Below are 22,900 nucleotides of genomic sequence, written 5' to 3' on the forward strand. Positions count from 1 at the left end.
ATGAAAGTTAAGTCGATGTGGTAAGTGGTGTTGGTTTACGAGACTTGAGAGGGTGGTGGGGACAAATGAGAAAGGAGTCTCAAATGTCGTAGCCCTGCTTGAGTTGATTAAGGACCGTTCCGATATTTACCAGTGTCCAACACTTACTGTACTTACCACATATCCGTGTATATGACGGATGAGCTGAATATCGTATGTTGTGTGCATCAACTAACTGTGGCCCTGCGGTGTGTCGAGAAAAATGATGAGATGGAAAAGTTTATATTGGGATGGCGAGGATCCTAGGGGTGTCTAATGGGGAAGAGCCCCGACGGAAACTAGGTATCCTTGGCAGCGTAGGCATGGACCGGTCTGATGCAACATATATGAGAATGGTTGTCACGAGGGCTAAGTGGATGGACTTGTGTCGTGTGGGTATAATCTTGCTTTTATGAGCATATCAAGCAATATATTATCATCAATGCATATTGTCAAAGTCATCATCACATGAAATGATAAAACATCACATGAACTGTTAAATCACTTTGCGACTTTTGCCAATTTCATAATTACGTTAATTATGCATTTGCCAATTTTTTCAACATATGATCTCACAGTAATGGTAAGGGAATGACTAAAAATAAGATATGTTTGGTTAAGGAAGGTAATGGTAACGACCTTGGTCCAACTCAAGGGCACACTGCATAATTGTTAAAAAACAAAATTATGAAGCAATGATTCTGAATAAAGCATTTTTCACAACAGATTGATGAATTCAACTTGCAGAATTGGCCCTCCAAGGCAAACAATTTGTTTAGACGAGAGCAACCAAATACCTACATTTTTTGAACGGGAAAAAAACAAATCCCAGTTACATGATCATCATATACCTAATTAAGAAACTTTGTACGGCCCCGCATCTGATTATGAGGGATCAATTATGATTGGGCTAAACAAACAGGATGGAATGGGACATGTTACCCTCTGTAATCAAGTCACGTAGCAATTACCCTAACCAAACACTACCTTAGACCATATGGAGTACCTGGTTCTAGAAAATTAGCTAATTTAGAGACACTGGTATGCACCAAATTGAGTTGCCATTAGTTGCATTTGGTAAAGGTGATCTATAGTTTCCATGAACTAGTTGCTCTGAATTTCCTTGGAATTAATAGAAGCACAGCGTGTATCTGGTTGTACTGCTAGATCCCCTTCATAGGTTATTTTGAGGTTATAGGACATGTTTGGTATTCTTTTGAGATGAGAACAATATGAGTATTTTGATAGAGGAAGAAGTCTATAATCTTTTTTTTTCGAAGCTGCATATGACAATGTGACAGTGCTACATTGCTAGTTACACGACTCTTGTTCTACATGGTAGAGTTTATTTTTAAGAAATTTGGATTACCTGTGTTTTTGCTGGAAGATCGCATGCAGAATCTTTCTTTAGCCTCTTGTTGTACTTGTGATCCAACTTCCACCTCCGAATTCCTTTTGCCCTGAACTCTGCGATGATTTTACTTATATTTTTGTGCCATTCTGTTTGGCCCTGGCTTAAAGGAAACAGACAATGATTTAATGTTTCTTGTGTATGGAAAACATAGCTTGAGTTCAACAGGTTGGGATCTGATTTGGTTGTCTAGTATGTATGCTCAGTGAACATGATGATATGTGTTAAAAAAAACTGTGCTGATAGACTTGATTAATCTAGTTCATAGTTGAAGCATATATCATATATGGTCCCTTTTGCCTTGCTCCATTTCTTATTTGGCCTACAAGGAAGCCAGGAACGCCTCTGTTTTTTTTTTCTTCAAATGTTATCTCATTGTGAGTCTTCCTTAGGATACATAACCTTTGCAGGAAATGAATTTCTTCTTTTACATAATTGCAGGTGGTTGGAAATGATCCCCCGGGACTCCAGCAATGTGGGAGGTTCCATTGCAGGGGCTTTCAAGCAAACACCATCTTCTGAAGAAATGCAGGACCAGCTGGAACAATTCACATATGTGATGCAAGAAAAGTTCCTGTCTGGTGAAGACACTGAGCATATGGACTATTCTCAGATCGATAACGATGAGATGTTGGATGACTATTGGTCCAAGGAAGCTAACTATGACGCAGAGGAAAAGTATTTCGAAGAAGATTAGTTAGCAACATACTTCTGTTTTTGTATCAGAGAACCAATGCATCATCATCTGTGCTGTTCGGGGTTCAGAACCTCTAGTGGTAGCGTGTACATATGTATCATATGAGATACAGCTCTGTCAATGCAAGCGTTCCACATCGGATCGGAACCAATTAGTGGCAGACCTTGAGCTCTAATAATTTTTAGAGCTGTGTATTTCTAGTTTTAGAAGTTTGTAAATTTGAGTTATATGCCTATCGAAAATGTTTGGATGAGTCATTTTATTTTTATTTTAATTAAAAAAGAGACTTAAACTATTTTATCTTAAATTATAAATGTAAGATTTAACATAGAGCTAGAAGCCAGAGCTCCACATATGATCTTAGTTTATTGCATGCATGGATCATTTTTGTCATTTCCCCATCTTAACCGAGATAACTTATGTTTAGTGGTTTAATCTAGGAACGCGAGTATGAATCTTTGATCTTTTTCATTTTAAAGAAAAATCTTTGTCCTGAGGACCATTGTTGTACGACTTGGTTGGAATTATTGCTCTACTGTTGCTTTGTGGGGTTTCTTTTTTCCAATCCCCCATGTAAAACATTTTGCTTCATTTGTTAATTGTTGCAGTTAATTTTCCGGTCTTAGGCTGGTGTGGGTAAATAAAGAGGTCAGAGGGTTCTAGAATGGTGGACCAGTAAATGTGCTAAATAGAACTGTATACAACTTAAAAGGATCTTTTAAGAGGTTATTTCCAAATTTTATTTCCCGTTTATTTTATTTGCTGACGTGTCAAAAACATATAACACGTGCGCCATAATTTGAGGTTGTTGGATGGAGTATCTGAATTTGTGACTCGGAATTTAATCCTAAACTATTGCATTAGTGTAACGTCGTAACTACTAGGCGGATTGGTGCGCCGATTTTTGGTTGAATTCTCACCGAATTCTTTGAATTTCAATCAATATTCATGATATTTGAAGAATGGGCTGGGAACACATTTCGGTGCTCAAACTTATTCGTGAACCCTGATCGTGACAAGCAGCCTTGGCCTCTAACGAATTTTCGCTAGGTGGCTAGACCAAGAAGATTAGGAAGAGAGAAAAAAAAATAGTGAGGACGTTTTTGGAACGTGGAATTTCGCAAAAAATCTGTACAAATCTCGCACAGATCCTACCTAGTATGTATAATGAGATGCTTAGAGGAGATATTTATGAAAAAAAAAATCGCTTTTTTTCTCAACTTAACTGGCACATATGTTTAGTGGAGAACAATGTGCTTACTTACATGTGCTTAAATATGATTGTGTTTATATTAGTACTGACAAGATAATTAACTATATCTAAGTACTTGTAGTTTTGTTTACATTAAAAATTATAATTTTTATATAGATATTTAACACTCTCTCTTTAAACATCTAGTATTGTTAGTACCAAATCTGCCTCCAATGGCAACCATCATCCAACGCAAGACATGAAACGCTTGCCTTGGCACGTAACAACGTGGTTGCTCTGCCGCGTCGCAGCGACTGTTTCAGCCGGCCAAGGCAGAGCACGGAACGCCCCCGCCCCCCCGGTCTGCCGCCGCGGCACGCCACCACCACCGACCGGTTGCCCCGCCGCGAAGGATCGCATCGTCCTCCCTCGGATTCGAATCCCTTCTCCACCTCCGTCCGTCCCTCTCCTTTCCCCAACACTCGCACGCCTCCCTATTTAAGCCACCCGTCGCCGACCTCCCCTCCCCTTCCCTTCCTCTCGCGCTCCTCCTCACCTCGCGCCCAAGTCGTCGGAGCCACGCATTCCCTGCCCGCCCCCGCTGCCACCTGACGCCGGGGGGCCCGCGCGGCAGCGCATCGACTAGAAGACGAGGCGCGCACGACCCGGGCCCGCGCGGGAGGTCTGGTGCTAATAAACAGGACATGGCGCGCCACGGCGGACACCTGCTGCTGCTCGTGATGCTCCTCGCCGCCGTGGCCGTCGCCGTCGTCGCGGCGGAGAACGCGTCCGAGGAGGAGGCGGCGCAGAAGCTCCTGCCGCGCCCGCTCGTCATCGAGCTGCCGACGTCGGCGCCGCGCGTGGCTGAGGGGGACGGCGACGTCGAGGGGTTGGAGGAGGTGCCGGTGGAGGCGCGGTGCGCGAGCTGGAGGCTGGCGGTGGAGGCTAACAACCTGGCGCCGTGGCGGGCCGTGCCGGTCGAGTGCGCGGCGCACGTGCGCGAGTACGTCACGGGGACCGCCTACCGCTACGACCTGGAGCTCGTGGCGCGGGAGTCCTCCGCCTACGCGCGCGGCGCGGCGCTCGGGGGCCACGGCCGCGACGCCTGGGTGTTCGACGTCGACGAGACGCTGCTCTCCAACCTCCCCTACTACGCCGAGCACGGATACGGGTGAGTTCCCTCGTCCGACGCATCCCCGTCGAGAAAAATGGCAGAAATTGGACAGGAAATTCCGATTCGTTAGGTCTCAATTGGATTGTTCAAATGAAATGGTAAAACTTTAGGCAGGAAACGGCCAAAATTAGGCGTCGATTGTTCAATTGAAATGCTCTCACACGGGGTTCTTGGTTTCAAATGGCAGGCTCCAGCTGTTCGATCACCACGCGTTTGACATGTGGGTGGAGAAGGGGGAGGCGCCGGCGATCCCCTCCAGCTTGAAGCTGTACAAGGAGGTTCGTGAGCTTGGGTTCAAGATCTTCCTGCTCACGGGCCGAAGCGAGGGGCACAAGGGCGTCACGGTGGAGAACCTCAACAAACAAGGCTTTCATGATTGGGACAAGCTCATACTCAGGTATACCTTGCGCATTAGTTTTGAAATTTGCAATCTTTATCTACCATTGCCCAGGACATGCTTCAAGAGGAAATTTTGGGTGCTGCTTATTATCTTCCTAACCTGAATACTCAATGCTTAATTAGCTTGGTACCTCATAACTGCCTGTCAATTCTAAAACATGTTTTATATGGTCTCTTCTGGGTGTTCTTCATAGCCTGTGGACGAGACATCCATTAGAATGCCTAACTGGCCAAATCTGTTGCTCATTATGTTGTACACTTGTACTGAATACTGAATAGGCGATTCAGAACTAAATGTTTAATGCCATTGTGCTGCTGCTGGCCTTGTCCAAATGTCCATATGACTATGACATTATCAGTTGTCACTGCCATAGATTAGCTTTCTGTTAGTAAGAGTCAACATCCTTTTGTTGAATGCTGAATTGGACATCTAAGCTGGGTCAAATTTGTCGCCTGCACACTTTATTGCCCATTATTCTTCAATATTCATTGTTCATACTGGAAATCTGAAGCGTGTCTTTCCCAATGTCCAGAGCAGCAGCTGACCGCAACAAAACAGCGACAACCTACAAATCAGAAAAGAGGAAGGAAATGGAAGCAGAAGGGTACAGGATCCTAGGCAATTCTGGCGATCAATGGAGCGATCTGTTGGGCTCTTCCATGAGCGTTCGCTCCTTCAAGCTTCCCAATCCAATGTATTATATTCCATGACAGAAACGAAAAACAGGGCGGATGAAGGATGCAGTGTTTCTTAGGTGCATTCTTCTCCTGGCCCAATTGAACTGAATACCGACTGGTGCAAAAAAAGCTGAGAATAATCCGGCAATGGAATTTGAAACTGTACAAAAGCTTCACTAACTTAATGTAGTATACATTACACCTGTAAGTTGGAATGTAATGGATGAAATGCGAAGAGTTACTGTATGAATAAATGGTGGGTTCAGGGATGTGTGCTCTCCAGAAGCCGAAAACTGAACGGTGATGGATATGTTTTTATAGGAGTCACCCCTGTTTTTGGTTGTGTACACCGTACAGTTCAGTTGCAGCTTCTCCACAAATTAGCTTATTAATTTTCAGCCTACTGGGTGTTTGGTCGATATGGGTTTTCTTAGGAAATTTACGATTCAGTTCGAATTTCAAGGAGGTGATAACAATAGGTCCCTCTGCCAATATTCTTAAACCCTTTCCTCCTTGTGATTCCTCGCAATCGTTGAATGCAACGGGGTCTTCAGAAGCACCGTAGGATGATCAGCAAAATCAAGCGATCATCAGCTGTACATCCATCCAATTGAATTATAACAATATCACATCTCAAAGCACCTCGCCCAAAGGCAAGCAGACTGTCGCACTCAACAAATGGCTGCTTCAAGGCGCCAATGGCATACGGATAAGCAGCTTGTATTGCATCTCCTATGCTGTCTTAGGAGCCTAATCACAGGAGTAATCACAAGATCGAATTCTCATCGCATTAACATCACAAAGCATTACCACGAAACAGGAACACCAATCGTTCTGGTAAACAGGAATTTACTAAGGTGTAATGATAATAAGAAATACGTGGTACGATAATTCAGCAGGAGTTGTATCCATTCTTCAGTTGAAATCTAGAACAAGTCAGATACAGCAGAAAGTTCATAAAGGAAAGTGCACGGCTGGAGGGCAAATTCAATGCACCATCGGATCAGGGTTCCCAGCAGCGAGTATATCAAGCAACGAGTTCTGGGGCTCCAGCTCTTCGTGCCACAGTGGTAGCTTGTCACCAGGATAAAAGCTCCTCTTAACACCATCAGCATTTATCTGCAATATAACCAAACTTGTGAACTTTGAACTCCACAAGGAAAAATAAGTGAGTTACAAGTATATATATGCATTTATCTGTAACATAACTGATTTGGTGACTTCTAAACTCACAAGGAAAAATAAGTGAGTTACAAGTATCTATCTGCATTTATCTAACATAACTGAATTGGTGACTTCTGAACAGTACCCAACAGGCATAGGGAATACTAGCAAATAGAGGAGAAAGAAAAGGATAGGACAAAATGAGAAGGAAGCAGCACAAAGACTAGGCATTCCAAATGATCTTGGACCTTCATTCCAACTTATTTCAGCACAAGCACCAGCATACAACAATGTTATAGAATTAAGGGGCAGAAGATTGCATCGCACTATGCAAGAATTCCAACGATCAATAAAGTTTTCAATTAGAACTGACTGAGTTTTAAGTGCATAAAATTAGTTGACACAACATCACAGAGTTTAGGTGTTTCTGATGTCTCCATATTTTCCAACCAAAGAAACAAAACATGACAATTTGCATATATAAAAAAAGAGCACTTACAGTAACTGTGCGAACAACTCCACCACTTGCACCATCACGGGCTATAGCAAGGGAAACCACCTTCATCACGAACTTCTGAAAAGATGAGCATAAGGGATCATGTTAGGAGATGCGCTGCAAGAGTATGCAATGAGATTTGAGTAAGGATCATGTTAGGATGTGTCAGTGCTCTATGATTCTGGACTCTGTAATTAATGTTATGAGCTATTTGCTCAATCATGGCAAAACTGTAACAGATAGATAATTTGACAAAGATAAGCTATAAATGAGCTACTTTCCATTACACTTTGCACAAATGAGGTCAATATTTCCCATGCTAATGCCCACATGGTGAAAAAACAAAACAACTAAAAAAGTACACAGCAATACAAGAAAAATTAAACCTAGTTTTGAACTCTATTCTGCCTCATATTTAATAAACTATCTTCTATTACCCCTTAGGGGAGAAAATATCTCATATTAGTATATTACTATCCAGTCTCTAACAAAAAAAACTTAGCTAATACCTCTGCTTCATCCTGTGTCATTCCCTCTCTCCACTCATGATCAAGCAATGCATACAGGTAACTGGAACCAGAACCTGCAAGAAGTCAGAGATAACATCATGTGTCAGAAACTGTAACGAATGCAACATACACTGAAGTAGGGTTAGCAAAAGAGCATGGTCAATTTATCTCATCAAAGCCAGATTTTGCTCAACCAGAATAGGGCATGGTGAACACTCAAAAAATCATGCAGCGCGAAAATGGAAAAGCACAAGTGATTAAGTATAAGTCCTAGATCATTAGGCAGAGCACAAACGTATGTTGTGGGAAAGATAATTCTGAAAGTTGCCTCAAGGCTAACAATATACCTCCAATTGCAAACGGTTGCCTCAGAATTGTTCCACCAAGAGGGACTGAGAAAATTTGGCCTCCCTCATATTTATCCCATCCTCCAATTATCATTCCAGCTTGTAACATGCTCTGGACATTGGTAACAAATAATTGCAGTGGCAATTAAACAACAGCTTGGCATCATAACGGCGAGTAAATAGCATTAACAGTCTTGTGTGCTTGAATGCTACAGAAAACAAACCTTGTTCTGATAAGCTAGCAACCTAATTAAGTTGGCTGAAACTTTCACGGTAGCCGGTTGCCCAAGCTGAATTCTGCACATGAAGGACAACTTTAACATCAGCTACCTTGTATACCAAATACTTCAAGTAACTATAGAACTATATTAATCAAAGAAAACTTTAGTCTCAATTAGTGTATTCAATGATGTCCTACTTAATTAGAACATCGAACATAAGTCTGTGCAAGAAGTACGAACAAACTTACGTGTGCTGGTGGAGGAAATAACGCACATAGTCCGAAATGACTTGTGTATCAGCAGCCTATGAGAAAATAATAATAAGAACCATGTTGCATGTGACACATAGAGCTACAGAACAAAACATTGTCTTGCTAGCCTGTATTTTGTTTTACTTCTTCACACCAGCAATCAAACATAAGCTATTGTCTAAATTAGAAAACGACAAAGAATGCACATTAACTAGTTAAATAGATTAATTGAGCAGAAAGTGTCTACTCAAACATCTTAGTATGAAATCTACATAAGAAACAACAAGAAAAACGCTTTCAATATTCAAAATAGCATGGTCACTTACAGATCCAGAGCGGCAGACATACACATTATCTGTCAACTGAGTAATCTTGTCTGATGCACGGTTCGCGACATACATTCCTAAGAATTAGGATCAGGCAACAAAAGATATTAAAGAGAAGTAACAAAAATCAAGAAAACAGAGCTTAATATTGACTTCATTTGGTGCAGACAGAACCAACAGAATTAAGCTGAACTACTGAGAGATCACACGAAACAGAATGTAAGGAGGCATGTATTCCATTAATAAGCACATAAGTTGATCATGGTTCACTACTGAAAAGACACCACCGGCATCCTTAAGAACAAAGTCAGCACGTACCCTCATTGTTCATCATCACGACAACTATCTGAGTCAAGAAAAATAATTGGAAGAGTGGATGTTGTTTTACTCTAATTGCATGGCAATACGGCAAGGTACACAGGGCAAAACTCTTTCATGAACCATCTAACGATTTAAACAGGATGCGAAGATGTGCTAACTTCCCCGCAACACTCTTCTATGTCTCTCTGCAACTGTGAACTGCCCTAATTTCGCAACTAAAACCAAACCTAAAAAACAAACTAGGAGGAAGGCAACACCATCTATTCCTCAATTCCCAACCGTTCAAGCGAAAACCTATTCCCGCATCACCCACAGTAAGATCTCCTGCGGCCCTAACGGATTGGGGATGATCGGGCCGTACCGGTGCTGGTCCTGGAGTCGGCACCGAGGACGACGCCGCCGTCGTAGCAGACCCCGACGATGGTGGTACCCATCCGGTGCTCCCCGGTGGTGGGGGCATCGCCGGCGGCGGAGGAGCCCGTGAGAGCGGCGTCCATGGCGGGGCGGCGAGAGCGGCTACTGCGGCAAAACCCTAGCGGCGAGTCGGCGAGGCGGTGGTCTGGTTCGATTCAACAGAGCGAGAGGGGATCGGGGGAGAGGCGTGTATCGTATCAGGGTCTGGCCTCCCCTGCAAGAAAGAAGATTTTTTTTAATGTTTTTTAAATAAAAAATTGCAAATGCATGAGTTCGTTTTGGACAATTGCAATTGTAGACTAGGGCAGGTCTCCATTCTAACACGCGGCAGGTTTTAAAATAAAAAAGATTATATTTCAATACTCTTAAATTCAAAATACTATTAAAATAATTTAAAAAATTCTAAAAATCTGTGATGCAGAGACTGTTATTATCTAGCTCTTCAATTTTTTCTAACTCAAACAACTATTTATACAATGAGAAAAAAGATGATAAATTTCAGGGTTAAAATTTACCTTTCTTGTTTCTTATTGCACAAGTTATATTTTTGTCTAAATTTTTTTTAAGAGCTACATGATAGCATGTCACACTTCCAACTGGCGACAGGAATCTAGATCCATAATTTTTTAAAACAGACGCATATATTTACAATTTTTTATTTAAAAATATAAAAATAATAAAAATTCCAAGAAAGAAACTAGCTGCATGTTCGGGTTCAAGCCTGATGCGGGTAGCATGGGCTGGGTTGAGACTGAGCCCGTAAGAGTATGGCTTTGTTAGGTCGAGGCTTTGCGGCCCGACAGCGAGAGCGTTTGGGCTAGGACGCGGCCGAGTATGTAAATGCAGCCTTCGGGCTGCTAGTTCGGATGATGCTTGGGCTCTCTTGATAATTCGAATTGGATTTCTAGTAGCTAGGCCTTAACTCGTATAAAAAATCCTCTAAAACAAAACTATGGGTGTGTTTCGATGGACCCCGGCGCTTGTCCTAAAAAAATGGCATTGACTCTGTTTCGTCCCATGTGTTTGGATGGACGTCAATAGTTGGCGAGCCCAACCTCCCATCATCCCGTGCTTAGTTTTTTTTTTACCAACCGTAGGCTAAACACGGGCGCCTGATTCCACTTTTGGCGAGCCAACGGATTGGCGGAAATAGCTGGGCTCAATCCAAAGGAACCCTAGGCCTTTTTTTTGGGGGGGGGGGGGGGGACTAGACCTCAATTGTTCAAAAACCGTTGTTTCCCTTTGAATCAAACACAAGCTCAGAAGTTAGAACAGGGAGGAACACTGACAGGCACCTCCCCTCAGCACAGGGAAAACAGTAATAACCACTATCCAGAACAATTTTTTTTCTAATTGCATAATTATTAACGAATGCACCTTATTACTGGAAAACACAATACGAAGAGAGCAACATTGGTAATGACATAGTATTAACAACCATCAAGCACTGCTACCTATCGCTGACTGATCATCCATCATTGAGATATACTGCTTAATTCTTACAATACACAGTAACATAAGATTACAGACTCCAAGCAAAGTTCAAGATAAAAGAATGACACATCATACACGGCCACCCTTCACTTCGAGCTAGATGATGGTGATGCACATTCTGGATAAATTACGGCAGATGAGAAGCATCAGTGTTCATCTGGCCAGCAGTTCCTGCAAGTTCAATCGACTGAATTCCGATTTCTTTCCACCAATTTCCTGCTCACCTTTTATCTTCAGTAGGATCATCCAGTCACAGATTTTCTCGCATATGGAGTCGACGAACTGGAAGTACACCTTGCTCACAGCCATGCTGAATATAAGTAGCCACCGCACAACTGCGAATCCGAGTTCCATTTTCGTTGTGTTCGGAGCAGCTCGGGGGACACCGTCTTCGTCTTTACCATGGTCTTCGTGGCGCGGCTGTGTCCCTCCGCGATCCTGTCATCGATCTGTGCTAACGCCGTGGTTAACGCCGGGGCCAGAGGAGAAGCTTTCTGCTGCACTGCACTTGGCTGTCACGGAGCTTTCTGCTGCTGAGCGGAGCCATCTTCGACAGTCGCCATTGATCATGTGCATGGCCATCGGGTGCACGCGTTGCCGTCCGCACGCTCGTACCCGTCGGCTTCCTCGTCGGCAAAGCCGCTCCCGGTCGGCGCCCATGCCGTGAACAGCCGCCGTCCAAGCTCGTAATCACCTCTGCCACCGCCCAGCCCGTGCCGCAGCCATTGCCACGCTTCGATCTGCACTTCGGCGCAGCTCGCGTCAATCAACTCTGCCATGGCCGCATGCGGCCACAGGGTCCACCACCACGAAGGCGTATCCATCAGCTTTATGCTTTCGTGCTGCTGAAGCGTAATCTATCGATCAGCTTGCTGTACGCAAAGCTCTACAGACAGCATGTTTGGTTTGTTTGCTCAGAGGCAAATGCTGAAAAGTAGGGTCAGAGGCAGACTCCCGGTTGTTATCTTTTTAATCGCTGCTCCATACCGATTTCGGTAGACAGTTGTTATGGTAATGTAAAAAACTATGTTCTTCTTTAATGGATGACAACGCTCCTGTTTCGGAATTTTATCATGGTGGCTTAAAAAAAAACGCTCCTGTTTCGGAATTTTTATTTGGGTAGCCCAAGACTCGAACAAAGACCTGCTCGTGGGACCTGCATGTAGGTTCCTTTCGGAAGAAACTAAAGTAAAATAGAAATTTAAATTCAGTGGGGCCCTACTGTCAGTGACCGTTCAGGCATAATTAAAAAGGGAACAAAATAAAATCAAATGTTAAGCCCATGGGATCGCGCTGTCAGTCGTAGTTCGGTACTAAAATCCGAATTTGCAAATTACAAAATGTACGAAAAGTGAGCAGCATAGTAATGCTGTATATATCAGACTTAGGGTCTGTTTGTTTGAACTTCTGTTTTTGGATTTTTCTGAAAAGCTGATTTTTGTTTTGTCTGAAAAACTGCTTTTGTAAATAGACTGTTGGCTTCTATAATAAATTTTTAGCTTCTCAGCATATAGCTTCTCAGAAAAGCATATCTCAGTGAGCTTCTCAGCTTTAGTCTTCTTTAGAAACCACTTCTCTAGAACCCCGTTTATTCTGATTTTTAGCTTCTAACTTCTGCCAGTAGCAGAAGCAGAAGCAGAAACAGAAGCAGGAAACAAACAAGATCTTATTCTGCAGATATCGTGACAAATAGGCATTGTGATCGCAAGCGCTAAAGTGAGCAAGGCACATGCCTCGGATCAAACAGCACAGCAAATATCATCAAATGTTAAATGAAGCACAGCACCGTTGAACTCGAAAAAACCGTTGAACAGCTTATCAAGCACGCCGCAACATAAAGATAAAAGACTCAACACTTCATGCACAAGTTTTCCGATAAAAAAAACTCTTAGAATTTCAAGTTTGAATCGCATCAGTTTACAAGAAGTGCCGCTGATACCCACTGAAGAAAAGGCACGATGAATGTTACTCCGGCTGAATTGGAAATTTAGACAACATACTGTGGCGTATTTGCAAAAATAGACAATAGATGAGCATATTTATAACTTTAGCATATGTATTCGGAACCTTAAAATCCGAAATCTTGTTTTCGGTTACTGAAATACCAGAAAAAACACCGGCCCCACAATTTTCAGAAACTGAGGTACCGAATACGGTATTGTGCACCGTATTCGATACTTCAGTTGCCGAAAACTCTCTGTATTCGGCAAATGAGGTGCCGAATACGGTGCACAGTTTCCGAAAGCCACCCACGTTATATCATGTGATACTCTCCGGCTTGCTTTCTTTTTGAAAACGCGCGTAAGTACTAATTAAAATATTAAAGATTGAATTAAAATATTAATTAAACAATACGTAAGTACTAATATACAACTATTGTGAATAAGTACTAATATACAACTAATATGCATTTTTGTTGCTACTGGACACTATCTTCTACGGTTCTACTAAACCTAAGTGATTAAACTAATTCAAGTTAATTGAAATAATCAAATTACTTTAATAAAATAAATTACCTTGATTAAATTACGTAAATTCATGTTATTAAATTAAGTAAAGAATCTAATCACACTTACTAATAAAATTCATATAATCCAACTAAATAAATAATCTAAATACTCTAATTTATCAAAATAATATAATTAATCAAATGTACTTGAATAAATTTAACAATCTACTTACGAAGGGACTAATATACTTCTGAACAGACTAAGAAAAATCTAATTACTATTATTAATTAACTACGTAAACAAGCCAGAGAGGAAGTACGTGACACGACGTGGGTGGCTTTCAGAAACTGAGGTACCGAATACGGCACTGTGCACCGAATTCGGCACCTCAGTTGTCGAATACAGAGAGTTTTCGGCAACTGAGGTGCCGAATATGGTGCACAGTGCCGTATTCGGTACCTCAGTTTCCAAAACTGTGGGACCGGTGTTTTTTCGGTATTTCAGTAATCGAAAACAAGATTTCGGATTTTAAGGTTTCGAATACATATACTAAATTTACAAATACGCTCATCTGTTGTCTATTTTTACAAATACACCAAAGTATGTTGTCTAAATTTCCAATTTAACCATGTTACTCCTTGTTGAACCTAAAATTATCAAATATGCCCTGAAAGTGGGAGAGCAAATTTAGTATCGAAACATAATTGTAAAGTGCATTTTGATTCCATAAGAATCATCTACCCTACTAACCTCGGCGTCATTGATTCCATAAGCCCCACAAACACATTTACTTTAACTACTTATGGTATTCCTCAAACACTAAGCAATAATTCTCAAGGGGGCACGTTTACCTGCATCATATGCTACTCTTCAAATTCATCAAACAATTCTAACCGTTCAATCCTGCATCAGTTGCAGGCAGCCTTGTGAGTTATGACATCAAGGGAAGGTGCAATATAACACAAGGTGGAAATTGAGTCCTCCGCCAGGATCAATTTTAAAACTCTATAGCAATTAGAACATTGTTCACTGGAGATAGCACCCCATTGAATAGGTCAAATGCTTTCTCCAGTTCACATAACTGTGCTAACCAGCATCATACAACAATATTTGAGTTTCCGCTATCTCAAATCAGTTGACAGAAACAAAAAATGTAAAACCTGCTTTAAATTCGGATGCCAGAACATTATCTTTATTATGTTCAGTATTATTTTTCAGATATTACCATAAATATTACCTGCGTCTTTCTTCACTGTCAATGAAGTCATTATAGATTCTCAGCATATCCCACGCAGCAGCCCTCTGAAAAATCCATCATAAGAACTCAAGAAACTAATTTTTTGACATGTTAATATTTTATTCATATTATCAGATATATACCTGCCATCCGTTATCAAGAAAAAGTTTCTCCTTATGACTCAAAGTTGGTGTAGCGTTTATACCGAGGAGGGGGCATCCTCTACTCTGTATCAGCAGGACAACAGATATCATTAGGTGATACATTAATGCTATGAATAAAACAGTATCCCCACATAAATACTGAATGGTAGAGATAAGAACAGGTGCTAACCAAATACAAGCACCACCTGCTTTTCATTCACGCAATTAATTTGTGTAAGTGTTCACATCCTACATACACTCCCTCCTGCATTCCGAATGCAGACAGGGCCCTTAGTCTTAAGACAGGGCCAGCAAGCCTTACATAACTTGTGATAAGCAAAGGATACAACCACAATTGTTTAAACAGATCTCGGGTTCAGCACATGATGTTTCCTTTCTTTGGTAAAGAATGTCCTATTCAATAATTGGTTGCATAGAGCTGAAGACAATCTATTTTTCAGGTAATACCTAGTTGGTTGCAATGTTGTGTGTAAGGTCTACACTAACCTGAGCAAAATATCATGCAGCGATCATGCAAATTTAGCCCAATTCTTCAATCGAACGTCAAGCCAAATGGTTCATGTGACACAATGAAATAAAGGTTACAATGGTTCGTGGAAAACAAATAAGATAGTCAAAAAGGTACCTCAAGATTTCTAATCATTTGCTCCCCGAATACATCATCAGGATGGATCTGCGTCAAAACATAAGTCAACAATTCCAAAGGTTACATATAAGAGCGGCGACTCCCCCACCTCCTCTCCTCCTGCGCTGACGCCTCCATCCGGGTCGATCGATCAGGGCGCCGCCGGCCGCACGCACGGACGGGCACGCGAGCACGATTCGGCTCCACCGCACCGAAGACGGGCCTGCTACCGCTTCCTCATTTGGCTTGTCGGAGCATGCACGCCGGAAAAAAAAAAGCATATATATCCACGTGCTGCGTTGCTCATCCGCTACGTAGTGACTTGCGTACATACGTAGACGCATGCAGCCGGATTCGACACGGCCGGAGTCGTGTCACGTGTCAAAGTTGTCTAACCTTTGAGGAAGCGTTGTAACCTCTCTCGAGGGCCGACGAACGGCGGCAGATTACAACTCGGTTTTGGTTACACGTGATCACCAAGAGATCGATCGGTTTAAACTAGCTATCTCTAAGCTGTTACAATCCGGCTCATCTTCAAACAATTCTATCTCTAATACAACACAAACATGTAACCGAGTCTATCTCTAACATCACGTACTGTAACGAGAACCCAACTCGAGCACATTACCGTACGTGTACGAGTCGGATAACCCTACATACCTCCCTCCGGTCCATATAAGTCCACACCACCCGGCCATGTCCACCAGGATTCAAGAAGCCAAAGTACAAACGTACGTACAAACCCTAGTCTAGCAAAGCACACGAACGAACCAGTCGAAGCGGTCGTGGAGATGGAGGCCTCGACGCCGGTGCACCACGGGGTGAAGAAGAGAGCGCTCGAGCTGGCCAGGCCGGAGTTCATGGCGAGGGAGGACGGAGCCTACCACGTGTTGGAGATGCCTAAGAGGTCTAGGTGCGACTACATGGCAAAGCCGCGGCGCGCACGCTCGCACCTCCTGAGCAACGCCATGGCCGACGACGCGTCGCAGCAAGAGAAGAAGAGAGCGTTGGAGTTGGACAAGCCGGAGTTTGTGGCGGAAGACGACGGCGCCTACGACATCGTGGAGATGCCCAAGAAGTTCAAGTGCAACTACATGGCTGACTCATACCGCGCGAGCTCGGCACTCCTTAGCGCCGTCGACGCCGATGACGCACGGTCAATCGCCAGGCACCTGCGCATCATGAGCATGTCGAGAGACTACATCCAGGAGCTCAAAGCCAAAGCCGCCGCACGCAACTGCAGCTGATCGATCCAGCCGTTGCCTGATCGCTGGATTATAAAGTGTCAATAATCCATCTTGTAGCGAGAAAATTATCATTGTTTAAGCTGTTTTATATGTCTTTAATAAAGAGTGCGCTCGTTTGTTACTTGATTGGTGATCTTGAATCATTACCGTACACAAAACGCAACTTTGACTAATGATTTTCTAATACATTTGTAAAATATATTTGTCCTAAGGAGAGGGTTGCACCACCACAACCAATTTGTCGTGAACTGAATTCTCTCTTGTCGTGAGGCCGGTTCGCTGGTTGTACAGAGTTTGTGTGTTCTTAAGGTCATATAAAACTTGTGCTACAGAGAACTATCAGTTTGAAATTTGAATGAATTTGTATTTTGAGTAGTTGCAAATGGATATTGAGTTGAAACCACAGATTTAAGTACTTGTGGGCTTTCGGTCTTGACAATCGAATGCAGAGTGGCTAAACGCCAATGTTGAACACTTCGGCAGTCTCATATGCGTTTGTAGCCACAGCTATTTACAACACGGGACAGAATCAATCTTAGCGAGCCCTGCAAATCCTCTTTAAACTATGTAGAATGTGTGCAGATCGAAGCGTGGCAATGGCTGCGGCACGGGCTGGGCGGTGGCAGAGGTGATTACGAGCTTGGACGGCGGCAGTTCACGGCATGGGCGCCGACGACCGGGACATGCTGTTTGATTCGATGTGGCGGCTTTGCCGACGAGGAAGCCGACGGGTACGAGTGTGCGGACGGCAAAGCGTGCACCCGATGGTCATGCACATGATCGGTGGCGGCTGTCGAAGATGGCCCCGCGCAGCAGCGAAAGCTCCGTGACAGCCAAGTGCAGTGCAGCAGAAAGCTTCTCCTCTGGCCCCGGCGTTAACCACGGCAAGCTAGCACAGATCGACGACAGGATCGCGAGGGGACACTGTTGTATATGTCAAATAATAGTACAGAGTTAGTCATGTATAGACTATACATTGTATTGTGTTAGCGGTATATAGTAGAATCTTAATAGGATTCTTGTCTCCAGGCCCCCTTATAAATATGATAGGAGAGTCGCTGTTTGTAACTAGGATGGCATAGCGACAGGTTTGCAGGGAGGCAGCGTGTCTGCTGAGAACCTCTGGACGCGGCCGGTGTTGCTAGATTAGGGAGGAGCATCCGTAGTCATGCTCCAGGGATGTAGACTTCAGCTGAACCTCGTTAACAAATATCGTGTCTCTGGTGTCGTCTATAATCATATGTATTATCTTGATAGATCCATCCGTTACTTTTGCTGATGGCTGATTTCCTAACAGACACAGCTGCGCCACGAAGACCATGTTAAAGACGAAGACGGTGTCCCCCGAGCTGCTCCGAACACAACGAAAATGGAACTCGGATTCGCAGTTGTGTGGTGGCTACTTATATTCAGCATGGCTGTGAGCAAGGTGTACTTCCAGTTTGTCGACTCCATATGCGAGAAAATCTGTGACTGGATGATCCTACTGTAGATAAAACGTGAGCAGGAAATTGGTGGAAAGAAATCGGAATTCAGTCGATTGAACTTGCAGGAACTGCTGGCCAGATGAACACTGATGCTTCTCATCTGCCGTAATTTATCCAGAATGTGCATCACCATCATCTAGCTCGAAGTGAAGGGTGGACGTGTATGATGTGTCATTCTTTTATCTTGAATTTTGCTTGGAGTCTGTAATCTTATGTTACTGTGTATTGTAAGAATTAAGCAGTGCATATCTGAATGATGGATGATCAGTGAGCGATAGGTAGCAGTGCTTGATGGTTGTTAATACTATGTCATTACCAATGTTGCTCTCTTCGTATTGTGTTTTCCATTAATAAGGTGCATTTGTTAATAATTATGCAATTAGAAAAAAAATTGTTCTGGATAGTGGTTATTACTGTTTTCCCTGCGCTGAGGGGAGGTGCTTGTCAGTGTTCCTCCCTGTTCTAACTTCTGAGCTTGTGTTTGATTCAAAGGGGGAACAACGGTTTTTGAACAATTGAGGTCTGGTCCCCCTTTGTTCGCTTTCCCTTTTTGTTGTTTTTGTTTTTGTTTTTTATTTCTGAAGGTATCTTATGCCTTCGGCGTGCGGGTAGGCACTCGTAGCCCTCTATTTTCGAAGATGTCCCGCCTTCTAAGGTTGAGGAGTTTTTTTTTCTCTCGAAGGTATCTTTCGCCTTCGATGCGAGGGCGGATATTCTTAGCCCCCGATTTTTAACCGAGATGTGTGCCTTTTAAGGTTGAGCAGCACTTCGGTTTTTTTCCCGAATGTATGTTTCTCCTTCGGTGCGGGGGCAGGCACTCTTAGCCCCCGACTTTTAGCCGAGAGGTGCGTCGACTTCTTTGAGGTTGAGCAGCACTTCGGCTTTTTCTTTCGAAGGTATGTTTCTCCTTCGGTGCAGGAGTAAGCACTCTTATCCCCCGACTTGCAACTAAGAGGTGCGCCACCTTCTTTGAGGTCAAGCAGCACTTTGGTTTTTTTCTTCCGAAGGTATGTTTCTCCTTCGGTGTGGGAGCAGGTACTCATAGCCCCCGACTTTTAGCCGAGAGGTGCGTCACCTTCTTTGAGGTTGAGCAACACTTCAACTTTTTCTTTTTTTTTAAAGCATTACAGACATTCATGTGTAACTAAATCATAATTACTTTGCCAAAGATGCTGCGGAAAGAAATTCTTTAAAATATGGACAATTTCGAAGCAACCCATGATCAAAGTTTCGTTGCGGGTTTGCGCCCGTCTAAAGTCGAAGGGTAAGATGTCTTTGACATTCCATACCACGACTTTTATGGTGAGTTCTCGGCGCGCCTCTTGTCGATCGGTGTGCTTCCTTTTTCTCAAAGGGCTGCAATACTTTGACGATGAATTATGCATACTCCACAAAAGTACACGTTTTCTTGAGGATAATTCCATATATATTAGAGGGTTTACAAAGGTCGCTACCTCGTTAAAAATCTCACGCCCTGACGAAGGGTTCTCCTTGTGAGAAAAAAATTACAATATCCGTACATTGTTTTGATTAAATTAAAGGAAAACAGAATTACGTAAATGCTGCATTGATTCGTGCGCTTCGTCCATCGATGCGAAGACATCTTCCTTGGTTACTACACATAGAACTTGCGAAGGTTGTCGGCATTCCAAGTATGCGGAAGCTCATCCACTTCGACAATAGCCAAGCGATAAGATCCCGGCCTTAACGACTTCTTCACCAAGAAAGGTCCACCCCACCTACTCTGCAATTTTTCCACGGCAGAAGTATTGGTGAGTCTTCGTAGTACCAAATCTCCAGGGGAGAACTCCTTTGGGGACACTTTCTTGTCTCTCCATCTTCTAGTCTCCTCCTGATATCTGGTCAAGTTTTCGACGGTCTGTATTTTCATTTCCTCCAGTGTATCTTTTGATATTAATTCTTTGCTTTGGGCTGATTTATTTGTGACTCGAAATGATCTATTTTTACATTCCTTCAAAGTCATTGCCTCTTCATCGAAGAGCAAACGAAATGGTGTGAATCAATTAATCTCTTTGACTAGTTAATGTGCATTCTTTGTCGTTTTCTAATTTAGACAATAGCTTATGTTTGATTGCTGGTGTTAAGAAGTAAAACAAAATACAGGCTAGCAAGACAATGTTTTGTTACGTAGCTCTATGTGTCACATGTAACATGCTTCTTGATATTATTTTCTCATGTAACGGCTAGAAATATATATATTCTAAAATTAGTCGGTCGTGTAACCAAACTATGGTTCTCACGATCAGTACAAGTCATACGTGACCAGTCTCCCTACACCATCACATAAACCCGCTATCGGCCTCACTGGTTATAATGCCGGATCTGACAGAACCTGTCCAATCATATTTATTGACATCCACTCAAATGTTTTCCTTCCCCAGGTGCCAACTCAGTGGACGAAATCATGGATGACGCAAAGGAGCATTATCCCATCTTGTAGCATTAAATGCTATGAAGTAGGACTTTTGCAGGTGGACGCCGCGCTGCATGACAGATGGAACGTTGTCAGTATGATGATCAAGCAAGTGGTCGAGGACGATCCTCTGTAATGATGGCTTGAGTTAGATATTAGGATGAGCAGAATCTTCTCTGTTGGGGCCCACATATAAGTTCTCTTCCTCCCTACTATATAAAGGGATGAGGAAACCATTTGTAGATAAGGGCAGATCAAGTCTAACAGCCAGCTAGAACTACCTCTATAACCAATTGAGATATTCCATAACACAACACACAGGATGTAGGACTATTATCCTCTGGGAGGTTTGAACCTGTATAACTCCCTGTGTCCTTGAGTCCATCGTACGCGCACACATCGATTCCTGAAATATCGTTCACACACTTACTATCCAGCATACACTGAAATCATTGTCAGTGACTAATCCTCGATAAGCTCCTAGTAGGGCAACCGGGGTCATGACTTGAGTCACGACTCTTGTTCTATCCTTAATTCTTCTATAGCTCCCATAGGCCACCAGACTTTGATGGGTCTATGCCTAGACGTTGCCCGGGTCTTAGGCTAGATCTAGCTCCGCCCCTCCAAGTGAACCTTATTGGGTTCAATCCCATCTTTCATATGATTTGAATGGCTCGGATCGAGCTCAATCCCAGTTAGGTTTAAGCTTGGTCCAGTCAAGGTTTGCTTACATGAGTTCGAATGCATCACTTGCGACCTCATCTACTTAGATGCCGATAGCCATTATTTTTTTGTGTGTGCTTTTTTCTTTACTCAAGCAAGTTTGGCATGCGCTTTCAGTACACAGGTTGGAGTGCAGGGATTAGATGAATTGGTCTCAAATAGTTGTGTGGCATAGATGGCTATGTTGTGGTGGTAAGAAGGGTAGGAGCTCGCTAGACGATAGTGGTTTTATCATTCAAATCATAAAACCACTTAGAATCCTGGCTCCTATTACCAAAAAGTGATTGGCCGATTTGACTTAGGTTGCATGCCATGTTGGAACTAAATAGAGGCAATGACAAGGTAATTTTATCTTCATCTTTCCTACTTAAAAATCAGTATTGTTCCTTTCTTGCGTGTCAAAGTTTTTCTTCCGCTCCACTGAATTCTTCCACCCCCTCACCCATCGCCGCCATGTGGGCCCACATTTGTTCTATCTGTCCTCCTCTAACGATCTAGTGATTTGCACGCCTGCAACTTCTTCTCTCCCTGTGCTCCTCATCGACCTCACCTCCTCCCGCCCTCCTTATCGACCTCGCCTCTCCCGCACTCTTCATCGAAGTCGTCGACACAAGTTGGGCATGGAGCAACAGGAGCGACGGTCATCTCCCTCTCCCTCCTCACAGGCGACATAGCGTGCGCGGCTCTGGCGGCAGCCCCACTGCCCCCCGAGATGTTCCGAGACGAGGGCGCGGCGGCGGTGGAGGAGTAGGTGAGGGCCGAGGTGGTGACGAACGAGCAGCTCATCGAGGAGCCGTGAGAGGTACCCACGGTCTCATCGTGGAGCAGCTCGTCGATGGACGCCTCCGTTGCCGCCGGGCCCTCCTCCTCCGGCGCTGAGGCTCCCGCTCAGCCCCACCCCCGCCGATGCCTGCAAAACTATATGCGAGGAAATTATGGCTCCCCGGCCTTGCGCCCCGCATCGGTGTCTCCTACAGCCGATGCACCACTGTCCTGCCGCCGGCGACCTCTGTTGTGTATTCGGTACGCCCCCGCCTCCCCTCACCCTCCTCGATCCTTTTAGGATCTTCCTTGACCAATGCAATCCGGAAGCTTATAGTTTTTTATTCGATTCGGTGGCCGTCCGGTGCAGCTGCACAAGCGAGGGCAGTTCCTTTCCGTTCCGGCGATTTGGGTTTGATTGCTACCTTGTTCATTGATCCGGCTTGGATTTTCCTTTAGTCTACACGATTTTCGAGGAACAAAATCTGCAGGTTGGCTGTGGTGTTGGATTTGGGGGCAATTGATTTTTTGCCATCTTACCGGATGGCGTACGCTCAAATGCCACTCTACCAGAGTTTCTCGCCCATTTTCCAGTTGTAAATAGTAACCATAAGCATAAAAAGGCGCAAAAATGTGTCCATTTTTGTATATGCTCTATA

General features: G+C 43.5%; 2 protein-coding genes across 2 annotated transcripts; one reads left to right on the top strand and one right to left on the bottom strand.

Moving 5' to 3' along the window:
* Nucleotides 1–3,585: 3,585 nt before the first annotated feature.
* On the top strand, nucleotides 3,586–5,912 carry LOC133926201 (acid phosphatase 1-like). The gene is made up of 3 exons (XM_062371996.1): nucleotides 3,586–4,489; nucleotides 4,680–4,889; nucleotides 5,425–5,912. Exons 1-3 carry the CDS (start codon nucleotides 4,023–4,025, stop codon nucleotides 5,600–5,602), a joined length of 855 nt encoding a protein of 284 aa, XP_062227980.1. The 5' UTR covers nucleotides 3,586–4,022; the 3' UTR covers nucleotides 5,603–5,912.
* Nucleotides 5,913–6,332: 420 nt separating this feature from the next.
* LOC133926203 (proteasome subunit beta type-6-like) lies at nucleotides 6,333–9,836 on the bottom strand. Its single transcript, XM_062371997.1, has 8 exons — nucleotides 9,566–9,836; nucleotides 8,884–8,960; nucleotides 8,555–8,610; nucleotides 8,310–8,382; nucleotides 8,086–8,197; nucleotides 7,739–7,812; nucleotides 7,233–7,307; nucleotides 6,333–6,688 (listed from the first exon to the last, which is right to left on the bottom strand). Exons 1-8 carry the CDS (start codon nucleotides 9,699–9,701, stop codon nucleotides 6,557–6,559), a joined length of 735 nt encoding a protein of 244 aa, XP_062227981.1. The 5' UTR covers nucleotides 9,702–9,836; the 3' UTR covers nucleotides 6,333–6,556.
* Between the last annotated feature and the right edge of the window lie 13,064 nt (nucleotides 9,837–22,900).

This window comes from Phragmites australis, chromosome 8, assembly GCF_958298935.1.
Source record: "Phragmites australis chromosome 8, lpPhrAust1.1, whole genome shotgun sequence".
Classification (NCBI taxonomy): domain Eukaryota; kingdom Viridiplantae; phylum Streptophyta; class Magnoliopsida; order Poales; family Poaceae; genus Phragmites; species Phragmites australis.